This window comes from Ruditapes philippinarum, unplaced genomic scaffold (assembly GCF_026571515.1).
Source record: "Ruditapes philippinarum isolate M1 unplaced genomic scaffold, ASM2657151v2 ctg705_1_1_1_1, whole genome shotgun sequence".
NCBI classification, from domain to species: Eukaryota; Metazoa; Mollusca; class Bivalvia; order Venerida; family Veneridae; genus Ruditapes; species Ruditapes philippinarum.
Window position 1 is genome coordinate 421670 of NW_026864294.1, and position 26551 is coordinate 448220.

General features: G+C 32.6%; 1 protein-coding gene across 1 annotated transcript; it reads right to left on the reverse strand.

Annotated features, from left to right (window-relative positions):
- LOC132725090 (ATP-binding cassette sub-family C member 5-like) lies at positions 1-26142 on the reverse strand. Its single transcript, XM_060710099.1, has 31 exons — positions 26014-26142; positions 25171-25335; positions 24703-24825; positions 23841-24005; positions 23330-23477; positions 22577-22724; positions 20932-21017; positions 20174-20347; positions 19075-19222; positions 18457-18605; positions 17697-17804; positions 16304-16457; positions 15784-15860; positions 15223-15294; positions 14068-14192; positions 13397-13469; positions 12966-13169; positions 12501-12651; positions 11813-11938; positions 9444-9628; positions 9020-9241; positions 7982-8111; positions 7124-7412; positions 6231-6417; positions 5764-5853; positions 4061-4244; positions 3329-3488; positions 2891-2969; positions 1921-2034; positions 762-926; positions 1-181 (listed from the first exon to the last, which is right to left on the reverse strand). The coding sequence occupies exons 2-31, from the start codon at positions 25326-25328 to the stop codon at positions 83-85; spliced, it is 4293 nt and encodes a 1430-aa protein (XP_060566082.1). The 5' UTR covers positions 25329-25335; positions 26014-26142; the 3' UTR covers positions 1-82.
- Positions 26143-26551: the final 409 nt, after the last annotated feature.

Sequence of the window (26551 nt, forward strand, 5' to 3'; positions counted from 1 at the left end):
TGTTGTTTTTTTGTTTAATTGTATTGTTTTAGATAAACACAGTTTGGCCACACAAATTTGTTGATGAAACTGTAGATAGTCACTATGGTGGAGACGTTTTAACTGACTGGGCGGCTATCATAGCGTTAAAAAACGAGTTTGTATTAGTAAGCAAGTCTTGCGGTGATGCACATTCCATTACCTGAAAAAATATCAATTAATTCACATTAGTTTTATTTAAAGCTGTTTTTGTTTTTAATGAACTTTTCCTTGTTAAAAACATAGTAATATATTTAACAAATGTATTAAATCTGAACCATTCATCTGAAATTGGTATGGCCACTCAAATGTTTAGATTATATAAAATGCGATTCGTACAAATATCTGACAAACTTTGACAAAAGTATTTAAGAACAAAAACAAATGCCCATTTAAATCATTAAAATTAGATGTTTTCCTTTAAACATGTTATCCTGTATTGTATTATATTTGAAAAAAAGAATCAATATTGAAAGACGGAGAAGTGATAGGTCAGTAATACAATAAATATAAAATTGACAAAAACATTTGAGGGATGCAATCTCGTCTCAAGCAATCATCCTTTATAGAAGAAAATGGTAAAATATAACAAATCAAGCTAAACTACATGTAAAATTAGTATACCTGTCCTGAATCAAGTGAAATATAACAAATCAAGCTAAATTACATGTAAAATAAGTATACTTCTCCTGAATCAAGTGAAATTTAACAAATCAAGCTAAACTACATGAAAATAAGTATACTTGTCCTGAATCAAGAACTATAATTTTGTCGCTGTGTAACAACGTATTGAGCCGATGTGCTATAGTTATCACGGTACAATCTGAGAAACATTCTCGGATAGTTTCTTGGATCATTGCATCTGTTGATGTGTCAATGTTGGCCGTAGCTTCATCTAGAAGCAGAATCTGTGAAACAAATATTCAGGCGTTCACTTTTAGCTATTAAAATTTTATTTTTTAAAACACAATAAACAGAAATTTAAAAAAGTTATTTAAAAAGATTTCTTGCATATCAGACTGGCGTTTCCGTGAGTTTTACCCATGCCGGAAATTTCATCTGGCATGGGGGTGCCAGATGAGTCGCGTGCTGTACAATGGCACGCTCAGGATGACGTCATTTTACCGTTATGAATGAAGTTGTAATTCATACGCTGTTGTAAGAAAGAAGTTACGGTTGTAATGATATAAATTTCCATTGAAATTAAAGATAAAGAATTTAAAATATAATGGAATATGGTAGAATATGCAAGAAATCTGACATATGTTTGCAGTTCGGATCGGAATATCCGTCCCTCGGTCACCCGCCCATGGGCGGTAACTCGATAAGCCTCGTAACCGCCCAATGGGCGGGTCACCTCGGGACGGATATTCCGATCCGAACCGCAAAATATGACAGATATTATTAATCTTCCACTTTTTTGAAAAACGAACGTTAATCTATTCTTTCCCTTTGAAAAGTAATAACAATCTATATTTAATTTTGAAATTGCATAAATTCTTGTAGTACTTTGATAAAGTACATGTTTGAAAGATTAAAATAGCCTCTGAGTAAATCGTCTAAAGGGGATTTGTAGTCCTAAAGGACTACCTATGTTATAACATAGGTATATATGTATGCTATGCATGTATGCTAAACACTTTTGAATGTTGTTTAGGGGTTTTTTGTACCTTATTAGTGTATTTATATTCATTTCAGCTTGACTTCGATTAATATAAATCCCTATCAAATTTCTTTCATTGACTGACCTTTTGCGGTGACAATATGGCGGTGAACCATGTAGGGTTCGAACTCAAGATCCTTGGCTGAGAACCAGACTTATTTACCAGACTAATTTACAAATATGTCACACATTCCTTTAATAATAACATAACAGATACATATTTTGTACATTCCACTGACCTTACTTCTACGCATAACCGCTCGAGCTAAACAAATTAACTGACGTTCGCCAACTGAGAAATTTTCTCCATTCTCGTCAACCATTACTTCCAAACCTTCATCAAACTGTAAAATCTAGAAAAACAATTTATCATTAAAATGTGAATACAAGACATTTACAAGTATATCTTTACAAAATTTGTATTTCATGCTGTTATTTTATGTTAAAGTTCCAAATCAAAGTTACTGAGCAACAATCTGTACATCATAATTGCACATAATTATGACATGCACGTTAGTGCAAGATGTGTTCTCTTTTTTGTTGAAACACAGCAAAAAAATGTATATAGTAACGAACGACCAGCGGAAACAATTTAACTTCATGAATTCCCGATTTCATCTTCGTGAATCCACAGTTCTAACTTCGTGAAGTCCCGATTCCAAGTTCATGAATACAAAATTTCAACCTCACGATTTCACGAATTCAACTTCATGACTTTATTTTTAACTTCAAGATTTCATCTTCACGAATTCATGATTTCAAGTTAATAAATTAACGATTTAAACTTCGCGAAATTGAAAACGACTGGTTCAACACGTGAAGTTAAAATCTTGAAGTTGTGATGCTGAAATCGTCAATTCACGAAGCTTAAATCGTTGGGTTCAAAACGAGAATTCTCAAAGTTGAATTCATGAACTTGGAATCGGGAATGCATGAATTTGAAATGTCCACACCGTTGTTTCGTACAATATGTTAAAATGCCAATACGTAAACGTCTTTTATACTCCAGTGTTCTAAATCTATAAATAGGTTGAACTGTTTCTTTTTAGAATCATATTTTCATATACATATGTATCATCGAAATGTATCATACTGCACAGTTAAAATATACATGATATCAACTTGGATTGCTTTACTTTACAGTTATAAGAAAGAGGTCTAACAATCGGCAATTTCTTTTTTAAAATACTGACTTAGCTTATATCAAACCTTTTCTTTGATGTGTACTTTGTCTAGTGCTTCCCAAATACTGTCGTCTGAGTACTTAGAAAATGGATCAATGTTGTACCTTAAAAAAGCAAATTTGTTGAATATCAAATATTAAAATATGTCTTAGACATATCTAATATCATCTTAGGCATCTGTTTTGTTCCGTCATTCAACAATCAAAAGCTGGAATGTTTATTAACATACTCATTTAACAACTTTGATGTTTTACAACTTGTATTAACTTAATCATTACTCACATTATGATGTCAATGTTTAAAATCTTCAAAATACTTGAACACAATGACATATGATTGATGCAAACTATATACTATCAGTTTACCGCGTTCCAAGTTAACATTTTACTTTTTCATTTTTATCATATTCTTATATTTTATATAAATTTATTTCTTTGTTAATGATATCGGTATATAATCCTACCTAATAGTTCCAGCAAAAAGAACTGGTTCCTGAGTTATCGTGGATACTTTAGATCGTATCATGCTTAGATGAAGTTTTGATATATCCTCCCCATCAATACAAATACTACCACCACCGACCTCGACAAGGCGGAATAATGCGACAGCTAAAGACGATTTCCCTTGAAATGAACATGTACTAAATAAAGTAAACGTTGGACTAATGGTCTCATTTTCATGTCGGGTGTTCACAAACAAACCGACAATACATATTTACTCCTGGTCAACGGGCAATCGGAATGTTTCAATCGAACTCTCTAGGAAACCATTCACTCGGCAGCATGTTATGGTGCCACGGATTATCCCCGCCTTGAAAGAGATACCATTTACATTTACTAGTATGTGACAAGTGACTTCGTATTGAAAATCTACTTTGAATCATTATGATATCACATATTGTCATTATGCCATGTCTGCGAACTATTTATCAAGCTTTAAACAAATAGAAAGTTGACCAGCTTTTATTAACTGTTTTTTTTTCTACAGGGTGCAGACACAATTTCAGATCGAGTCTAGTTGAAATGTTATTTTTTTTGTTTGTTTTTTTTTTTGTTTTTTTGTTGTTTTTTTTGCTTTAGGAGACTTACCTGCACTGCGTAACTGTATTCTCAAAAAAATTAAAACCCGCCTTTACAACATCTTATATATATTATATCAATCATCGTATATTTTGTTGTATAAAATAAGATATTACCTGCACCAGTGCGACCAACGATACCGACTTTCTCCTTCGGTTTTATATCGAAACTGATACTGCGCAAGACCGGATTCATATCTGGTCGATACCTCATGACGACATCTTTAAACGATACAGAACCCTTACTTGGCCATCCTGTATCTGGTATCTTCTCGGCACTTTGTGGTTCCGATACTAGAGACTGGTGTAACAGTAAAATACGTTTAATCGATAATATTAAGAATAAACAATTGCAATATAGAAAATATCCGGATTTTTGACTCGTTCTCGAAAACTTTTCAACATTTTTAAAAAAATCTTTCTACTCTTTTTCAAAATATTCTCCATCTACGTCTACGCACTTTTGCCATCTTCGTGGGAGCTTTGTGTAACAGCAGATATCAAAGCCGCCCTGGTCTTATATTTCTTTCCAGCAAGCAATTTTTTCAGTTCTGGAAACAAATAGAAGTCACAGGGGGCGAGGTCTGGGCTATAAGGAGGTTGAGACAACAATTGCCATTTGCAAGAGTTGATAACCTCCACTGTTGCTGCGGCGGTATGGGAGAGGGCGTTATCGTGAAGAAGGAGGACATTTTTCTGTGCTAACCTGGGACGCATTTGCTTCAGCTTTTCTCTGTGATTTTTCAGAATTACTTCAGAATAGTACTTAGCGGTGACAGTTTGACATTTTGGCATGAAATGAGTAAGTATCATTCCTCGTGAATCCCAAAAGGCAACCAGCATGACTTTGCCAGCCAAAGAAGACAGCTTAAACATTTTAGGAGGTGGGGAACCAGCTCGTTTCCATTGCTTTGACTGAGCTTTTGTCTCAGGTTCGGAAAAATGAACCCATATCTCATCTCCAGTGATAATGCGGTTCAAAAACTTATCTCCTTCACGATTAAAACGACTTAAATGTTCTTTTGCATTGGTTACTCTGGTTGCCTTTTGATCAGCGGACAGCTGTCTAGGCACCCACCTGGCACTTAACTTGCTCATGCCTAGGTGTTCGTGTAAAATCTTGTGTGCCGATGCCTTACCGATGCTTGTTGGCTACCTCCTCCAAAGTTATTCGACGATTTTTGTTGACAAAAGCTTTAACATTTGCTACTATTGTTGGGGTCACCGCCTCAGCTGGACGCCCGGTCCTAGGCCAGTCACAAACACTTGTTCTGCCTTCACGAAACTGAGAAACCCAGTTGTAGAAGGTTGAACGTGATACACAATTATCAGAAAATCTTTTTTAAGCCTCTGAAAGATGTGGCAGGGCTTTTCACCTTCTGCAACCAGAAACTTTATTAGAGAGCGTTGTTTCTCTAACAAAGACTCCATGATAGACGAAACATCATATATCAGAGGACAAAATACAGTGTATACACAACTATCATTTAAAATAAACTGACCACGTTATTTGCGAATGAATGTAGTTTTCACCAATATATAATGTGTGTATTTAGCTGCACGTGGAAAGAGGGGAGCATAAAAAGTCCGGATATTTTCTGGCCGTCCCTCGTATTTATTATATTTGGTAAATTGCAGAGATCGCTAGTTCTAAATTGAATCCGTTCTATTCTTACATAATGCGCATGGAGGATATCAGCCATCTGTATTTATGCTTTAAACTAAGGGGAAAATAAGAAACTAGTATAAATCCGTATGTTTTATAATACTTTATATTCAAACTAATATATATTGATTTAACTTGTATATTAAATACTCACAGTGTTGTATTCATGGAGTCTTTCTATTGACGTAAACCTGGCCTCTGTTTCATTCATCATACGAACCATAAATTGGATGATACTCACTGTCTAATTGTTAAACAAAGATACAGCTTATAGTATGAATTTGTTTCTTTTTAGTTTATATTCTTAAGGTATGGATGTTGATAAAAGAATATACCGGTAAATGGCATTTAATTTATCATAAAAATTAAAAGCTCCAAGCGATTTAAAAGCTGAAATTTAAGCTTGATTATGAAACAAGTGCTCGCATTTTATTTTCATTTATTTTTTAATTCACTAGAACTAATCCCTACTGGTGCCATATGAGGAAACATGACCGTGACCAAAGTAAAGCTTGAACCCATAAACCAATGAATGTGAAATAGTTACTGTAACCACTGAGTTACCGTTACCCCTCCATTTGAAGACTTTAATGTAAGTTGCAGTATTATAAGCTTGTTTACCTTTCCACATAACCCGAGAACAAGACCTGCAGATGCTGGAGGTATCATCCCCTTTGTAACCATAAATATAAGGCTGGTAGATACAGTTACCATAGCTGCCATGATGTCGAGCCTGAGTCCGATCCATCTCACGCTCGCCTCAAATAAGAATATGGATATAGAAGCAACGTCGCCTACTCCAGTACACCTGTATTGTATTTTGGAAAGACGAGAATTAAACACATTTTGAACGAGTTTCGCGCACAGTTGTGTTAACTATTGATATTTAATAACAATATGTAAACATTAGTTGTGGATAAGTGGTATATTTGGACAGTCGTCGGCACAGACAGTAAATTGTTAAAACAGGTTGAATAACGTAACAAATGCTCAATGGAGACTTAATTAGTTATTGGTAGACAATCTTGAAAGTGCTCTGCTTGGTGATGCCATTTCAAATATTTGATCTCTGTGGCAAGGATTATCTTTTCCACTATAGTATCGCATATACTTAATGGATAGATGGTCATTATGAACCGGAAACTGATACTTATATTTGTAGCTCTTGGGTGAGAAGCTTGTATGACGTTTTAACAGTCAATGATTACTGAGGAATAGCTGGAACAAATAAATGTTTAATCTCAATTTATTTAACTATATGAGGAGTGGAAATTATAAGAAAAATAATGAAATTTAACCATGACCAAAATATGTAAATAATCAAATGTTACTGATACAACCTAGAGAGTCTTGATTGACTAAGTTACTAAGAAAATATATCTGGTCTAAAATGGGACGGTAAAACGGACGAAGTGGTGACTGTATAATAGTAATATATGTTCAGGAGCATAACAACGAAATATAAGAACTGTTTCGCGAGTTATGGCGATTTTCTTGATTGAATTAATACAAACACGTGCCTGTCAAAGAAACGTTCTTGTTGCCGGTAGGCAACGATTGTTGATAATCCTTGTGACGTCACATTAACGTGGCTTATAAGAGGTGATCTAGAGATATTTTCTAACCGTTTCAACTGTCGTACTGATACCGTCGATATTTGTTTCATGACATAGAATACAATGACCACAGGTACAATAGCTATCAAAATCCATGGAATAATATAGGCTGCCATTGCCACAGATAGTATAACTAACGCTAATATCTGCAGCATCGTGTTGGTTAATTGTGGTATGAATACATCACCTATAATAATATAGAACGCATGTTCTTAAAGATGAATTCTTTCTTTTCTTTTCTTTTACTAGATGGCAGATGAGCCCAGCCACATATAAACTACATGGTCAATTACATGTGATAGGTTTAAAAATAGTTTAGACAGACGTCTTAATCATGCCCTAATCCTATTCAAGTCCACATATAAGGTTACATGTCAAGACAAACATATTCAATAAGACATGGATGTAACATATTAGGTTAATGAAAAGGACCTTCATGTATATAGTGTTTATGTACATTACAAATGTCTTTGCAGCTTTCTAAATGTGCAAGCAATGCGATTGAAATCAAACTTGACTTCTTCGAAAAAAAGGCACAAAAAGGCAAAAGCAACGTGGTTACTCACTGTTAAGAACATACTTCATATCCATTTACCAATTAAAAGGCAAAAGAACAAGTATTATTCAGAGCGACAAAGGAGAAAAAGTAACATCCATAATAGATTTGCTGTCTGCAAGGAGGACAAAAAATTCGTATAATTTTACGATTTTGGAAGTAAAAAATGTATCTAAGATCAATATTAATATTTGAAATACCTTCGTCAAGATCTTTAGAGAATCGATTTAGAATTCTACCAACTGGATTGGAATCAAAAAAGGACATTGGAGCTTTAACCACTTTGTCGAGGCATATTTCATGAAGTTTATTTGACGCAGTTATAGCCGCCTGAAATGTAAACGATAAAATGGGGGTAATATGGTTGTATTTCTCTATTTTTTATTTAGGCGTAAGTGTTCTTACAATGCATAAATACCATTAGGCACACCAGAAGAGTCCAGCACATAAGTTACGTCACTCCGGATCACAAATGAATACTATACTCACTTTTTTCTGTCGTGTCGTATTACATGTTATACAAGCAGTAAAAATTATGAAGCAAATAAAACATAACATGTCTCTAAAACATACATGTAACATTGAAATCTTTTTTTTTTTATCATTAAACATTTAATAAAAGGAGACATAAGATTAAATAAAAGGAGACATAAGATTTCACATTACATTTATAGTATAAATTTTGAAGTTGAAGAGATAATATAAAAGGAACGTTAGAAGAAAACAATGGTTTATAATTGCATTATACAATAATTATGAACAGATGGTTTTTGAGATAATTTTACTTTCATTTTTATACAGTTTATTTAATTTCTTTTCATCCTGTCCTCCAAAGTGTTTCCAGCAAGGTAACCTAAACGAAAAGTGTATACAAAAAACAAATTACGTCTTCCAGTGGATAGTTATTGAAGAAAGACTACAAAAATATTATATAGAGGATATTTGTTACGTGTAGTTCACATATATGGTAGGTATATTTATAAACATCGTGGACAAGGATTATCTCCATTAGAATAAACCACATTTCATGTCTCCTAACGAGATAGTTGATCAAATACTAATCTCATCACAGGATCTTTAGATATGATTATGAGTAATATGTTAAAAGTGTGAGTAAATGTTAATAAGGTGTTCGCTCGGATAAGACCAAATTTATCTAAAGATGGCTAGTGAGTTATTAATTCTTGAGGTCTCAAAGCTAAAGATATATGGATGTTATAATTAAAAATTTATACAACCTTTCCTGCGATGAAACTTTTGAAGAGCTGTAGAAATATAATGCCGGCCAAGGAGGCAATATATACAGTAAAGTAAGTGTCATAACTGATCGGGCCGCTCGATGTTTCTGCTGGGTATTCACTTTTGTTAGAGTTAGACAATAATATCGATGATGTTGAAACATCTGTTGATGTGTTAAACGTGGAATTATCTCTTGCAATGCCGCTTTTAGTGCCAGAGCTCTGAAAAAAATATGATAACTTACTCAAATTTATTTTCTTAAGATTAGGTAAAGGAAATTAATCTAGTTAATAATTATAATTCATTTTTTAAAATTGTATTTAAAGCAGTATTTATGGATGTACTGTGTTTCATGATAGATAATCAATTATCAATAATATATCGTGTAAAGGATATCACTGATAAACGCAAATAAGTTCGTACACTTGTAAGTGATGTTATCCATTGACTTAGCCACCAATCACTAAATACAAGTGATCCTGCTGATATAAAGAAGGACATGATCACGAGGAAAGTCACAAACCAACCACCTGCAGCACGAATGTATGCTAAGTATGTCCCAAACCCGATGTCACCAATTGCCGCCTCCTCAGCAAATACAAGCTTTCCTATCAAAACAAACCATTAAAAGAGCATAAATACTTAGAAGCAATAAGTGATTTCATTTTTTTAAATTGAAAGCGGAAATTTTAAGCACTATATAAAATATATCATTTAAAGTTGTTATTTTTTTATTTAAAGACGTTTTCGGTAGTTTTCTGTGCCAACGTTATGCGCATCCAAGAAAGATAATCACGGATAATTACTCTTCAAATGAAGGTCAAGTTGAATAGTATTCGGATAAGTGTTTAAATTTCGGCTATAAGCAAATAATGAGTAAATAATACAGAATAGATATTTCTAAATGTTCAAAAGGAGATTGGTTCAAAAGAATAAGAATGTCGTTTAGACAACATCACATAAAGGATTTCTCCAAGCATTAGTACAACAGCATTGATGATAATTCTGCGCGCGTTACCCCACCCACTTGTGGTATAGTGACAAAAGTGCGTCGCGACTTGATTACTGGCAGACAACTTGGCAAAGAAGTTTAAAATGATATATTTTAAAAGTGTTGAATAAAAAAAAATTAATATCCAAGAAATGTTCAGAATTTCATTATTTTCTTTGTAAATTTCTGAATACTTGCTAACTGTTCGGGTATGTTAGTCGAGTGAAAAAATAATATGGCCCTAGATATGTTTTAAAAAAAATATTCAGTATCATTTACTTAATGTAACATCAAAAGAAAAAGAAATTCTTATTACAACATGTTTTATATTTGACAATACATTTAGTATAACAATGATATTTCTTAAGAAAGCGTGGTAATTTTGACAGTTGGCATATGCGGTAAACATGGAAACTGCCCGTTTACAAAAAACTAACACTTCAACATATATATTTTATTTCTATTTATGAATCCACAATCAAATGTTACTTGATATATCAATAATGTAGAAAATTCTATAAAAGAAATTTCTTGATAGCTTTAATTTTTTACAGAAAATTTTCATGTTTATTTTTCTCATTTTTTGTTTAGTTAAAAAGCATGAAAACTCATTTTTTAAAGAAATATGTTCAAATTATCGTTTGTTTTTATACAGAACCCTAAGATAAAGCAAGCTTTGTATAAAATTATGTTTATTGTGAGTGTAATAAGCTATTTTATACATTATTATAATACAGTTTGACTATTTTGACAATTTTGAGATATACGGTTACCATGGAAACTGCCATTTTTCAAAAAATCCAACACGCCAACATATATTTTTCTTTTTCTTTTTGAATTTGTCATTAAATTTTACACAAACACAATATACAAAAAAATTAGAAAATCCTATGAAACACTTTTTTCAATATCTCTAATTATTCTGAGAATTCATGTTCATTTTTCTCATTTTTTGTTCGGTTGAGGAACATGGAAAACTCTTTTTTTAAAGAAATATGTTCAGATTATCATTTGTTTCATACAGAATCATTAGATAAGGTTATCTTTGCATAAAACAATGCTCGTTGTGTGTTTTAAGCTATCTTTTACATTTTCTATTCGTTATAACACAGTTAGGCTATTTTGACAGTTTTTAGATATACTGTTACCATGGAAACTGCCATTTTACAAGAAATCCATCACGTCAACATATATTTTTCTTTTTATTTTTAAATTTGTCATTAAATTTTACTCATCATACAAAAAATTTAGAAAATTCTATGAAAGGATTATTTTTTCATAAAACTGTAGAAAATGTCTTTAATTCAAGAATAAACATCAATGCTAGAGTGCTGGGATAGGGATGACCGGAACTATTTTGATCCAAGAGAATTAAGGAAACGACGGTTGGCAATTATAATTTTTGAAGCATCAGGTGGACAATCAGCTAAGTTATGGTGAGAACATTTGGACTTGACAGAGGAGAAGTGGGACTCTGTGGAACAAATGGGTGAGAAATTGTGAAGTCATTCTATGAACGGAGAAACCGGATTTTCGTGAAGCGGGTGAAAGGACAATGCGATTTTTATATGATATGGTATGCTGGTGAAGTAAAAGTCCTTCTTATTTGTTTTATGATATGGAAGACATCAAGACATATCATTCAGCAACATTCAGAATTCTGTTTACACAAGTTCTTTCACATCAATTCATCAAGTTCATTACATAAAACAGAATGTTCCTACGATAGTGTAAAGAAATATGTGTTTTTTTATTTAATAACAAACTATTTGAATGGTGTCCAAACGATAAATAGACAGACCTTTACTTTTCTTCTTAGATGATTTCAATATCCCGTTTTTCTTCTGTCCATTTTCTTCAGGTTTCTTATTTGTTGCTATAATTGGTGTACTCTTGATGTAAGATCCAGGTTCCCCGTCGCCTGAATCTATTAATCATGGTTCAAAACAAACAGTTACAAATGCTGATATGCGATATGATTTATGTCAAACAAAAACAAACTTAAAATAAAATAACAGTACGTGAACAAAAATAAATATTAAGTTGAGATTTATATATGACAAAAAAGACTTGCGACAATAACAATAATAGTATTTAACTTTCGACACTAGTGATAGTCACAATAACTTATTTTACTCTTAATCGTGGTTGTATAATATTAAACACCACAACTTAGTTAAACCATCTTGCCGGTGCTAGATGTTGCACTTATTCATTATCCTTCATGTACAGACTCAATCGAACCGAGTATGCAAAGTTCATGTAATTTTATTGAGATTATTGCTTCCGATGGATCACTTTGTATCCAGATTTTTATCGTGACAGCATATTTCCTTTGGCATGTTGTTGGTTCTATTCAGGTGCCGGAAATAAATACACTGAGGAGCACCTGAGGTCTTCAACCACCAGAAAAAATCTTGAAAATCGCCATAAGACGTTTACAGTGATTTTGCTAATTAATATTCAATCGACCAAACAAACAAACTTACTCTCGGGTTTTCTAACTTTCATTGTTGTCTTGTCAAATATTTTAAACATACTCGTGTACAAGTCATTTGAAGCTAGAAGCTCGTGATGTTGACCCTTTTCCTCGATACAACCTTCTTCCATTACTATAACCTCATCGCAATGTTTTAAATACTAAAAATGAAAGTATACATGTATTATTAGTATTGTAGAATGAAATTGTAAAAGCAATATGCTTGTTCATGCAGAAAAAAAACTGTAACCTGCACAAGTAGATGTTCTGTTATAAAATAGATACTTCTTATTTAAAGGAATAAACGTTTCTCTTATGCCTTGACCAGAAGTAAATAGGTATTAAAACAGCTTATTATTTAACATAGAATATCATAAATAAACAGGTATCGTTTGAAGTAACAATTGGATGAGTCCTTCATCATATTTTCAAATTTAATATAAATGATTATTTACAAGGTTTTTTCCGTGTGTACCTGTAATTGATGAGTAACCAGTAGGACTGTTTTGTCTTTTAGAACACCTTTAATACATGTATGAAATATTTGTTTTCCAACTTTTACATCTAAAGCTGATAAAGGGTCATCTAGAATAAAGATGTCACTTTGACTGTACACTGCACGTGCTAAATTTACACGTTGTTTTTGTCCACCACTAAGGTTAGCTCCACGTTCACCAATCTATATTCGATAGAAACAAAACAGTTAAGAATATCACCCGTTACACAAGATAAATCTTTTATATTCACTTCAAAAACAACCGTTTTTAATCATTTGTTTTGCTATATGCATTTAAAATATCATTAACAAATGTTCATATGGTTTCCTTTGGTTCCTTTAAGACATTCATATGGCAATGGACTTATAAAAGAAATAAAATAAGTTTAGATGATATAATTTACTAGTACCTCTGTTTCATCTCCATCAGATAGAAATCTAAGATCTGTTTCTAGTCCACAACAGTTAATAACTTTTTCATATCTGCAATTTAAAATACATGATGTATACAAATATAATCTAAAATTCGATTCAGTTAAAGCAGCTAATATGTCTAAGGGCTAGAAGGTGCTCTTTTTTTAACAAATGAAATATCTCCTAGTACCATTGAGTCCTTATACGAGTCGGATTTATTGGTATCAAAGGTCCTCAGCTCGTTTTGTTATGAAATACCTATTGAACATTTTGAATGCAAAACAATCAACTTCACAGTCTTTGTATTTTTATACACGAAGTTTTTAATGAATATATAGACAGGTTTTTTAAGTATCAGAACATTTCTATTCAATATATAAGTATAAGATCAATTGCCTTTGCGATTAAGCAATAAAATACAGTAAGTTATGTTTGTGCTGCACAAATGCTTCTTTATATAGCTAAAAAATGTTTCTCCCCCTTAAAAATCGACGTCTCTAAACAAAATCGAAGTTTTTAAAAACAAAAAGATGCGTCTGTGTGCTTATCGCCACCTAAATCCAAATGTGTCTTGAAAAGATTTAATACATTAGTAACTTAAGCAAAGAGAGTTTGTCACATAAGTATCATACAAAGTATAATAATTGTTTGTAAAAAGTTCTGAAACCTTTCTTTATCATATGGCTGACCAAAGAGGATATTTTCCTTCAAAGTGGCATTGAATATCCAAGCCTGTTGAGCTACATATGCTACGTCTCCATTTACAGCTAGGTGACCTTTCTTTAGTAACATCTAAAATGAATGTCCAGTACTATTAAACAAATAAATTGTGCTGGTTTCAGGTTGTAAAACTATATTAACATTGTTGGGTCCTCTGGGCTCCTTGCAACTAGTTCTTGTTGCTGGGTCGTGTGGGGGTTGCGTTCATTGAATGCCGCAATTCCTTGTTGATCTTGTTTATCATATTTTAAAAGCGATGATAATTCCATTTATAATCCATAAGCGTTAAATTTAAAGAATAAATGAGAATACCCAGTTCAGACCAAAATCAGCCGGGACATCCGTCTACACTGTTAGCTATTTGGTACATATATTTGTCCCCTAAAATGGTGAACAATTTTGTCCAAATTGAAAAATTGGACAAGCCTATCTTATATATAAATCGTGATTATTATTATATATCTAATTAGATAAATAAAAAAAGGGCGTACATTTAAACTGGCCGGCATTTCTATGTTTTGTCACAGTTAAAAAATTTGTTGAAAATACGAGCATAAAGTGTCCATGTTTTAAGTTTTGCAATTTGAAGTTATGTCACATGTGTATATTGTGTAACAAGTGAATTATGTCACATGTGTACTGTGTAACAAGTTAATTATGTCACATGTGTATTATGTAACCAATGAATTATGTCACATATGTACTATGTAACAAGTGAATTATGTCACATGTGTACTATGTAACAAGTGAATTATGTCACATGTGTATATTGTGTAACAAGTGCATTATGTCACATGTGTATTATGTAACAAGTTAATTATGTCACAAATATATTATGTCACAGGAGAATTATGTCACATGTGTATTATGTTACAGGTGATTTATGTCATATGTGTATTATGTCACAGGTGAATTATGTCACATGTGTATTATGTCACTGGTGAATTATGTCACATGTGTATTATGTCACAGGTGAATTATGTCACATGTGTATTATGTCACAGGTGAATTATGTTTCATGTGTTTTATGTCAGAGGTGAATTTTGTCTCAAGTGTACTATTTAACAAGTGAATTATGTCACATATGTATAAAATATCTTACCCTCCCCATAACTGCTGACATTAGAGATGACTTCCCTGAACCAACTGACCCACAAATACCTACCAATTTTCCCTGAAATTACAGTAAAACTTGCATGCATATACATTTTCACATTCCAAGCACCGACAGCTTTAACAGTACACACTTTTCAACACTTAACAAAATAATGTTTCAATTGAAATTACATAGATCTGTACAAAAAAAACAACAATAAAACACATCTTTTATCATGAATCTTTTGTTAACATTGATGGATGATTGCATATTTGTATGTAGTTAGAAATTGATACTTCACGTGAAAATGATATGTATTCATATAAGAGTGTATGTCGTAAAGTAATATTTGTTGTTTATATATGTAGATATTGTATAGATAGAAGGCCATATCGGAAATAAGTTGTATGTTTATCATGTACTCTAAATATATCACCTTCTTAAAATAAAGATCTCATTATTATTATTATTATTATTTAATTATCATTATTAAAGAAATGTCAGTTCATAACTACACATCTTAAGTATTTTTCTTCATTAAAAAGTATGATTTATATAAACTTTTACCTGTTTTACTTCAAAATTTATATCAGATAACGCAAAATTGCTAATACTTTCTCTTTTTGAACTATCCTGACTTGTTACTGAAAAAGTAAATCATAAAAACATCTCTTGAGTAATAATTTACAAAGTTTCCAGATAAGATATAAAAATTCAGAATAGGAGCAATGTGTGAAGTGAAATGTAACATGCTTATTTAGTGTGTTTTCTTATAATCAACATCTCTCACCCCATCAAAGCACCGACTTGAGCATTATTCAATCATCAACACAAATAGTGTTTGAAACAATTATTATAATAAAGTAGAAAATAAGACAATACTAAAATCGAGATAGGGACAACCTGGTGATGTGAGTATAAACATTCTTGAAAGACAAGATCGCACCTTTAATAGCAAACAAAATAAAACAAAAAGCTGAAAATCAACATTCGTCTTTTATGCTTAATTAAAATGGAATTATAATTTCAAGCTTATCACATCAATGTAAAATATAAATGAAAGAATAAAGGGTAGAAAGGCACTTACCACTTGATCTTTCAGCAATTTTTTCTATATTTACTTGACTGCTCTGATCTAAAATATTATCCCATATGAAATTGGCAGCTTTTATCTCCACAACATTCTCCTTGTCATACACTTCATTTGAAGGGGGTATGTACTCTTCCAACAACAAAAGACGCTGAATATTGTTTAACAAATGAATACGATAACATAAATTTGAAAATAAACATAGCAATAGTTGTTGTATCTTAACAAAGCAATGTTCAGTATCATTGATTTAACATATCATCAAACTTTAGATTGGGTTTTACGTCACACCGACACAGTGAAGGTCATATGGCAACGTTCCAGCTTTACTGATGGAGGCAGACATCGTGTGCCCTTCCGTGCATTATTTAAGGAACGAATGGGCACGTGAGTAGAACCACCGACGTTCCGTAAGCTAGATGGATAACTTCTACACATGAAAGAATCCAAAGTCCGAACCAACACCGGTGAGGGGCAAGTGGTTAGAGGTCAACGACCTTAACAACTCGGCCAAGGACGCCCCAATATCATTAAACAATAATTAACATCATTTAAGTTTTATATAAATACATTGCTTTAAAAGAATGCATATGTACATGATAGAACCTCTATCTTTGTATTGTCTTATTTTCTACTCTGTTATACCCGGACGAATATAAGGCGTACGATTGTTATGTTTTATATGTTTTATGGATGGTAATTAGATTCAAGTTATTCCATTATTTTACCAACCATAGCATGGCTATTTTGACAAGTACGAAACAATACTTTAAGAGTAATCTTTTCTTTATATAATGTATATATATTTTTTTAAATACTATACTCATGATATTGAATATTTTACAGCGGTTGTGAAATAATGGGTCATTTAAAAGTACAGAAATTGCTATATTTAGTTACAGGGTTGGGAGATGGACAAACTCGACAAGGTAATGAATGCACATATATGAAGTAATTTGAATCTGTCTGATAGTTTATTATATATGACGCATAGCTCATTATTGATAGGAGTTCTGACACGTATATAAATAAATTCTGAATTTTCTAAAATCAAAAGTGAAAAAAAGTTATGACAAGTAAAGGGAAGTAACCTAAGCCACTTACAAGTACGAGACAATACTTTAAGAGTAATATTTTCTTTATACTATCAAATCGGCCTTCAATTCAACTTACATGCTCGAGTGATATAATAATCGACGTATTTAGATTTGCATGCTTAGAAATTGTCCCATTCTTTGTTAATGTCACGTTATACCCTTTTTGAAAATTCAACAAATAATCATTTTCCCTGTATTTCTAATTAGTATGATTATATGCTCTTTCATTCTATCCGATCATAATTACTAAACTGGATGGTACAATATACAACAAGGAAAGTGTTTATATATACCTGTAATCTAGCAAAACTAACTTTAGCCTCCCCATATGCTCGTAATGATTGTGGTATAATGGCAACAATCGTCTTCAAAAATGACATCGTCCCGATAATTGCGAAGGCCTGAAACAATTCATTTTCATTTTTTTATTGCATCAAAGTATTTGGGAAAAAACCTTTGCGAAACTCAACAATTCAAAGGTTTTGAAATATATGTAAAATAAACATTATCATTAATAAACCGTAGTAAAATTTCAAACGCAAGATAATGTAATAATAATGTATAATAAGAATTTTGATGTGAAGCATAAGGCTAACAATAAATGACGCCATGATTTACATACAGAAATAAATAAATCATTGATTAAACTCTTTAATACGCATAATTTTACAATTTTGTAAGCTCTGGTAGACAAATATGACATAACGTATTTGGAGATACAGTTTAAAAACATTTTCAGAATGATGTCAATACTATCATGATGTTACTGCTCGATGCTTGTCACAATGGCTGTCTTAAACAGTCACGTTTTTTTTTTTACTTATATTTTATATACATGTACTTCGATACTACCAATACTTACATGCAAAGTTAATTACAATCTCCGTTATTTTCGAGACTTATTCATATCTTCGTTAAAAGTCGATACAATGAAAACTTGTATATAATGTTTCTCCAAATGTTTTATGAAAATACTTTTATTTTTTATTTCAATTGTTGTATTTTGTGTTATTTTGGATGCTACATCAATTTTCTGAAACAAAAGCTACATACTGTAGATGCAGTGAGGGTATTCCCGGCGGCAGTATAGACTGTAATTGTTATAACTGAGGCTATAGTTGGTGTTACAGGAATTATTGAGCTGACCACTGCATATAACAAGGCAGAATACAACAAATACTTCTGTTCTGTCTTTCTCACATCTGTCAGTATAAATCAGAAATAAAACACGATATTTTTTCACGGTATATTTGATAACAGTTTTACTGCTTTACTTTAACATTGTACATTAATTTCTAATCATTGATAACGATGTGTATAATATTAATGTATATATTTCACTTTACATTACTTTGCAATTATTGCATAGTGATATATGCAGGTCTGAATTGCTCGGTCTTTTACATGTCGTTTTCCTGTTTTTTCCTGAAAAAAATTGGGTGGCTAAAAAATAAGTTTTGTTGTTGTTGCAGCAGCTGCTGCTGCTGCTGTTGCTGTTGTTGTTGGTTGTGTAAGTGATGGTGTGGTGTTGATGATATAATTGTTGTTGTTGTTGTTGTTGTTGTTGTTGTTGTTGTTGATGATGATGATGGGGGTGGAGATGGCGCTGGTGTATTATTGTTGTTAATGACTAAGATTATGATGCTGCAACAAAATAAGATACAAATGTACCTATGATGGCGTCCTTGAATGGTTTCTCCCAGGCATACATCTTAATAAACTTCATGCTATTAATGATCTCTCCCATTCTTCTTACTCTAAGGTCAGTATACTGGACACATATTCTTCTCAACGACGCGATGAATCTTGTGAGAAGTGTCTGAAACAATTTTAGGAATGTTCACCAATCATGATTGAGTCTTTTGTTATTTCTTATTGATAGTACAAAATGCTTTATTATTCTCTTATAAAAATATGTAATTAACTTACATGATTCGTTCAAACAATCCAAGAAAATTATTAGGAAGACAACAGCCGTACAAAAGTATTACAATGTATTCAAAGATAAATTTCAATCATTTTGATATTTGCACTTAAGAAGCTTTATTTTTATTTAATCGTCTCCTACATGAAACTTTAATGATCCTTTATGTTGTAATTGAGAATGTAACATACAGTTTAAGTGAAGTTTTATGTATGTATATAATTATTCTTCTAAAACAATTTCTAAACATGCAAGAATATGTTAAAATTTTCAGCAAATGTTTATATACATTATGATTTAACGTTAAAATAAATGCATTCATTTTTATTGAAAAAAAAACTGGCAATAGACTTTATCGAACGAGTCTGTAATTTTCATGAAATTTTGCTGTTTTTACTGCTTCCGAGGGATCACTTTTTACCAGATTTTTATACATCACAACAGAAGCTGTCAAGTGCCGCGTGGAAGCTGTAAAAAGTTGTCCCATACAACACTTCAGTGTTGTTATATTTTTCTGGTCCTTCGGCATCATTGATGCCAGTACTATTGAGTGTTGAGAATTTAGTACCGCTCAAGCCGGTGCTAGGGGGCGTGAGGGATGTTGCACTTTTTCATTATCTCTCATGTACAGACTCAGTCAAACTGAGTCTGCAATTTTCATGACATTTTGCTGTTTTAACGTTTCCGAGGGATCACTTTTTACCAGATATTATCTCCCTTTATTTACATGAAACGTTAAATACAAAATAATGCTTTTGAAACTTACAATATTGATAAATCTTCATCTGAGCATCAGATTTATAAAACCATAAAAATACGGGTTTTTAACGTAGTATTCACACCTACCTGTGCAATATAGCAGACGACAAATGTTCCAATGGAGACAAAGCACCAGAATCCGATCAATGTGTAGCAATAGATTGTAGCAATAATGAGATAGATTGGAATAGAAATTAGAAATGGCGATATCCAGGTTGCCATGTGGACTCTGTACGAATCTACAGTAAACATATTTATAATCTGAAGAAAAAGAAGAACATGTAAAAAAAGTCTTTAATTGGTTGTCATAAAATATTCAATTAAAGCAGACACAAGGGTCAGATAATCATTGTCGTTCAAACTAATTACAATTATAACAAAATCGTGTTTCAAATCGTGTCACCCCTACTGAAAGGGCCAGCAATTTCTGACTTATGAGACACCTTTTGCTTGCATACCATGTACCTCCCAATTCCTACCACTATGCCAGGCGGATAGAAATCAATAATTTTGACTACCTCGCGGGTCACGAAGCGGCCATTTCGGAACGAGTTCCACGAGAAACATTCATCAACCAATTAACGCTCCCCGTGGGGCTCGACCCTTCGAGCTCGAACCTTCGACCTCCCGATCCGAAGGCGGACGCCTTAACCACTAGGCCAACGGTACCGGTAGACAATGACAAATGTGTTAAACAAATATCCGACAATTGAAAAATTGGTTAGAATTTGCCTTTTTTCTTTATTTGTGTCATGTTTGCTTGTTGTTGATGTTGTTATAACAACTTATTTTTTTTTTTTTCATAGAGCTAAAATTGTTTATACATTCTGAATCAATTGTTTTACCTCAGCGTTGGTCTTCCCTTTCACGACCCGCATTTTTAAGAGCTTATCATACATAATGCCCATAAATCCAGACCGGAACCTCGTACCTAGAAAGAAATCTAATACATAAAATAATGATAAAATAGATATCTAGAATTATTACAAGGTTACTAGACTTAGTATATTTTATGTTTCGTCCTACAACAAATCTATTTATTGCATCACTGTCTTTTTTAGAATAATTTAATATGTTCAGTGTGTTGCATCAATTGACGAGCATAAAAAACTTAGACACGATTTTCCTATGCCAAAAAAATTGGTTCGTTTTAATATTAACTATAGTCCTTTTTACAATACGAATTTTCAATAGTAACGGATGTTGCATTTAGCACATGCGCATTTTGAGTTTGGCAAAAACGCAATAACAAAAGACTACATGTTTTAATACTTAGATGATTTTGAATCCATCTGTACACAAGTTTGCTTCTTTAAAAAGAAGCATGCGAGAGGTCTTTTTGCAGCTGTTGAAGATTTGTTAATTTCGAAAATATTTGGAGATATAAAAGGCACCAGAGATTTTCCAAAACGGGCATAAAGTTTGTTAATCAAACAATTTTAAGTCCCAAATTTACATTAATAATGTACATTTGATTGTAATAAACAATATATACTGCTGCATGCCTCCAACCACAATATGGCAAGAAAATCAAACTTGAGAAAAAGTTGTGCCATTTTTCGCTATTTGCGCCAAAAAATCTCCGTTGCGTATTTTAGTCATACCAGTTCAAAAGTGAAAGTAGCAGCAAATTTTCGGTACACCGTTCACTCGGTCATATGATAGTGCTTCCTAATTTTCGGAACATGAAATAGTAAAACGTTATTGCCTTATACAGTTTAAAGGATTAAAAATGAAATGAATCATTGCTCGTAGTGTTAAGTAACGTAAATGATATTTTCCGATTTTTCCTTGTACCGATTTGTTCATTCGATGTTTATTTTTCGTTTAAGTTAAGTCCTATTTTGAGGCGGAGCATGCGCATTTTTTAGCATTTTTTTTAAAGGCTTAAAATCAGCATTACTTAATTTTGATACGAAAAAATGGTCCCGAGCAATATTCTAAACCTGTAGAGGGGCTGATGACCTCCCCAATAAAAAGAAAATTGGGTTGTCAAAGTTGTTTAAGAGATTCTCGAGCAATGCAACATATACATGTAATTTTCTTGCGTCGACAATTGTGTATCAATTAAATACAAATTGTTAAGGAAGAAATGTTTTACATGTCCTTGCTCAAAGAAAAGGAATTTCCCCTTTCTTGATGTCTAAATAAAATCAAAATTTTTCTTGACATACCCAGCTGAAAAAAACCAAGTGTTTTACTGATAAATAGGGTTTATTTTTTACTAACAAGTCCCTTTAAATTTGTTTTAATTTTTAATAAATTCAAAGGGGAAAAAAAGACTAAAAAAACGGGTTTAAAAAATTTAATTAAAGATGTTATAAGTATATAAGCAAAGACATACGAATAGCCACTGTTCTCTTGAGTCAGCTTGATAGTTTTGTCACTAAATGAATGATCGAACAACGCTGGTGGGATTTGTACCCACGCAGATTCATTGAATGGTAAGTTGCAACGATTTCAACCACTGAGTCATGAGGATCCCCTTACCTGTTTGAGAGCCTACTATCATCAGTGCAGAATATGATAGAGTCCTCATCATTTCAGACGCAAACATCGCTGCTGATAAGCCCAAACCAAACGCCAAGTTGTATCCAGGTGACTCCAGATAACCAATTATTTGATTGACAAGCAAAGCCTACCATTAAAAATATGTCTGTGTGTAATTACCTCAAAGACCCCCGGAAATTTTGTCCGTAAAAATATCCGTGTTTGTTGTACCCCGTAAAAAAAAATGACGTATATCATTTTGATTCCCCAAAGGGAAAGGGTAAAATCATACCCGTTTTCATTTCCCCACGACTTAACCTAAAGTTGTATTTATATTTTTTTCCCAAAAAAATTTTTAAAAGAATTTTCTATACACTCCTGACTCGTAGGTTTGATAATCTATAGAGCAGAGAAAAACTGACTTATAATATAATGGTTACGTCAGCAATATATGTTTATGTATGTATACTGCTGATGTTTCCCGCTATTGTGGGACTTGTGCATTTTGTAAATAAATTGAAAGATCTCTGTAGAGCAATAATTTCTTTACAATGACAGTATCAATTTGTCCTAAATCAAAGCCTACCGGACCGTCTCAGCAACAACAAAAATAGATGTTTGTGTCTCCCTAACTTTGTTTCTCTAGAGATTGTTCTAATACAGCCTTTTATACGTGCCTTAATTAAATCTCAACTAGAATACGGACTATTACAATATCTAGCCTTAAGAATGAGATAAAGTATTTAAACTTACCGAAGAGATCAAAGAGGCTAGTGCAAAGAGAGTGATTATACATAATGAAATGAGAGTCCTCGTGAATATAAATTTTGTCCACACATTCATAAATGACGCCTTCTTCTCGCTATTCTTCTCTAGTTCTTCCTTCCAAAGTCTCATCATTCTAATAATAGGTGTAAAAAAACAAGGGTAGACATAGGTCAGGACAAAAGCAAATATATTCATCTTTTATTTTCTCGTGAATTATTTGAAATAAAAGAAAACTTAGACAAGTTAAGCATCTTCGTAAGCGCCAAATATCCATTTAAAGATTTTATCCGGAACTCGGCAAATTTGGGTTTGTGGGTACAAACAAACTTCTACCGTTACAACTTAATGGTGCACTACCCGTCACAATAGATAGATGCTACGACCACGTAAAATAACATTTCTATAAGATGTGAGAGAAAGGTAGAAAAATATGTGAATTTCCACATAAAATGATGGGTATACTTTACTACAACAAAACATAATACTATGAGACAACCTTTCAGTGTTTTCGGACACGCCTTCCTGATCCGAACATTCCCAAATGTCACTTTCAGCTACAGGTTGTGACCGATGGCGATACATTTTCCATACCAGGGGAGACAGCCATGTCAGGAATATGTACGAGAAAAATCCAACATTATTCAATGGTAGTTTTCCATCTCTGTAAAATACAGCAGTTAAAGAACTAATTTACTTATCGTTCGTGTCAAATTTCAATACATACGGGGTGAAGTTTTGTATGTTTATATGTTTCTAAAAATGTGTTTATCAAATCATTTCATTATGTTGAATTTCTTGCCTTGACAGCACAATGTGTGTGAGCGTGCGTACGTGTGTAAGCGTGCGTGTGTGAATTTTGTCCTTCAGCAGCCATGTCGAGTATACTTTCTTGTCATTGCTCAAAATCGGTATTTACTCCTAAATGCTTGCGATAATAGCAATATTGACGTTTATTTACATCAAGATAAGGTATTTCAAATTGAGGTAAATACTTTAAATTGATTGGTCAGCAAATCAGAAGTATTTGAAATCCCGACATCCAGTTTTCAAGTTTCGTATTTATTTATTTATTTATTTATTTATTTAAATGGCATAAACTTAGAAGCGTGATTGTAATAATGTATTGACTTAATAGAATCATTCATTAGCAAAGTTACATGATACCGTTTTACTGCCGCTATCAAATATTAACCAATATTAATTCATAGCACATGCTCTTGCATAAAAATGTAAAAAATAATTATTCTTACTCCAAGCAAAACAATTGCCGGTCAACTAAGTTTGACTGTAATCTACTAAACTAGATCATTAAAGGGGTAAGTTATCTATCGTATGTAAGAGAAGATAAGCGTGCTTACTTAGACGAACGCCTGAAAGGTTTTAGAGTTTGCAAGGCTACCGAGTATTTCCTCTTCACGGTCTTTTCCACCCCGAATCCAGACATGTCCAAACCCACCGAAGGCAAGTCAGCAAATCTTACTCTGAAATAATAATAAATATAAATTAGTTACTGATTCGGGATCAGAGGAGTTCTTTACAAATATTGAAAGTGAAAATGGTTTATACCTGTCTTAAAATTATAGTTAATGAAAACATTAGGCAAAGAACGTAAAGTATCAGCAAAATGTTCACTGACAGGCCAAAATACTTTGCTTGTTGGTTTGCTATGGGTTTTTTCCAGCATATGAAAAGTGTTGAATTGTTTTATAGAAGATTTGATCAATGTTCTACAATTTACGAGCAAATCGTTATCTTCATATCTGTAAACTCCTAAAAGATAGTCGGGGCATACAGACGACAAAACATGTTTGGAAATTTCCCCTTACCTGACTTTATTTTTATCCTCATCATTGTTTTGATGATTTGTTGAAACATCTAGCACAATGTTTGAATAGCCTGTAAGAGATACCTGGCGGTCTTTTTCCGACTCCGGAAATACAAAGCTCCCCGACGAACTCCGCAGGGATAGTATTGAATTCGCCATTTGTCATCTGTAAACGACCATATCAATAATTTCTTGATTAATTGAAGATAATGATATAAAAATATGAGTAAAAATGACACTTTCACCATTTTCTATGGCAGCTGTCTGGTACATTGCGCGTTGCGACAACGCAACCTATAAAGCGCCAAACGTCACGTTGTCGCGCTGTCGTCTTGTCGTCCTGTCTCTAGCGAAGCACGACAAACGGACAGACAGGACGACAAGACGAAAGTCCGAAAACGCGCCGTTTGGCGCTTTGTCCTGTTGTCCTTAGCGCCAACACGACGCACAAAAGCGTTCCAAATCAGCCATCACAATTTACCTTGGCTTACATTTTTGCACCAACTCTCCGAATACACTTTCTATAGATCTTTTCGATGTTTTACTCAGAGAATCTTTGTATTATAAGCATTGAACAGGCAAAACATTTTTTTTTTCATTTGTATACATTTCAAAGGTGGTGTACAAAAATGAAGGTTCGATTAAACATTTTAAAAGAAACACATATTTCAACATTTTGATTCGTACCCAATTTTAATCACCCTATTACATTTAACTGTAATATAAATGATCTTAAAGTACGCGTTTTTAATTCCAAAGGTTAAAAATGTCTGTACAAATCGCTGAAAATATTAGAAAAGAGAAAATAAATACGGAAAAGAAAGAAGATATACACGTGTCTTACCAAGCATAAAGAAAATTCCCTTCTATCTTTAATTCACTTTTGATTTTAGAAATTTCAAAATTTATTTATATACGTGATAGAGCTCCTATCGATAATGAGTTATGCGTCATATTTATTAAACTATCAGACATATTCAAATTACGTCATGTATGTGCATTCATTACCTTGTCGAGTTTGTCCATCTCCCAACCCTGTAGCTAAATATAGAAACTTCTGTACTTTTAAATGCCCATTATTCACAACGGTTACCGCTGTAAAATATTCATATGCAATGCTTCAATATCATGAGTATAGTATTTAGAAAATATATAACAAAAATACATAAAGGAAGTAAAACAAACTGCATGTAAAAATATAGCTGAAACGTTAGGTAAATATTCTGAAAGTGGCTAACCTTCTTACAGAAAATCAAGCTCACTCTTATGAAATTTTTTTTTATTCGTATCGTACCTGTATGAGAAATTGAGTTACAGAACAAAAGAAGATTCAATGCGTCCAGTTTGTTCTGTGTGTAAGTAAGCCTAGCTGTTCTATTATG

Excerpts from the sequence above, each read along its gene's own strand:
- LOC132725090 (XM_060710099.1), bottom strand. The coding sequence starts at position 25,328 with ATGGCGAATTCAATACTATCCCTGCGGAGTTCGTCGGGGAGCTTTGTA. Across the intron at positions 16,458-17,696 it reads TTAGTTTTGCTAGATTACAG|CGTCTTTTGTTGTTGGAAGA; the intron begins GTATATATAAAC and ends AACAATATTCAG. Across the intron at positions 3,489-4,060 it reads CGTTGGTCGCACTGGTGCAG|GGAAATCGTCTTTAGCTGTC; the intron begins GTAATATCTTAT and ends GTTCATTTCAAG.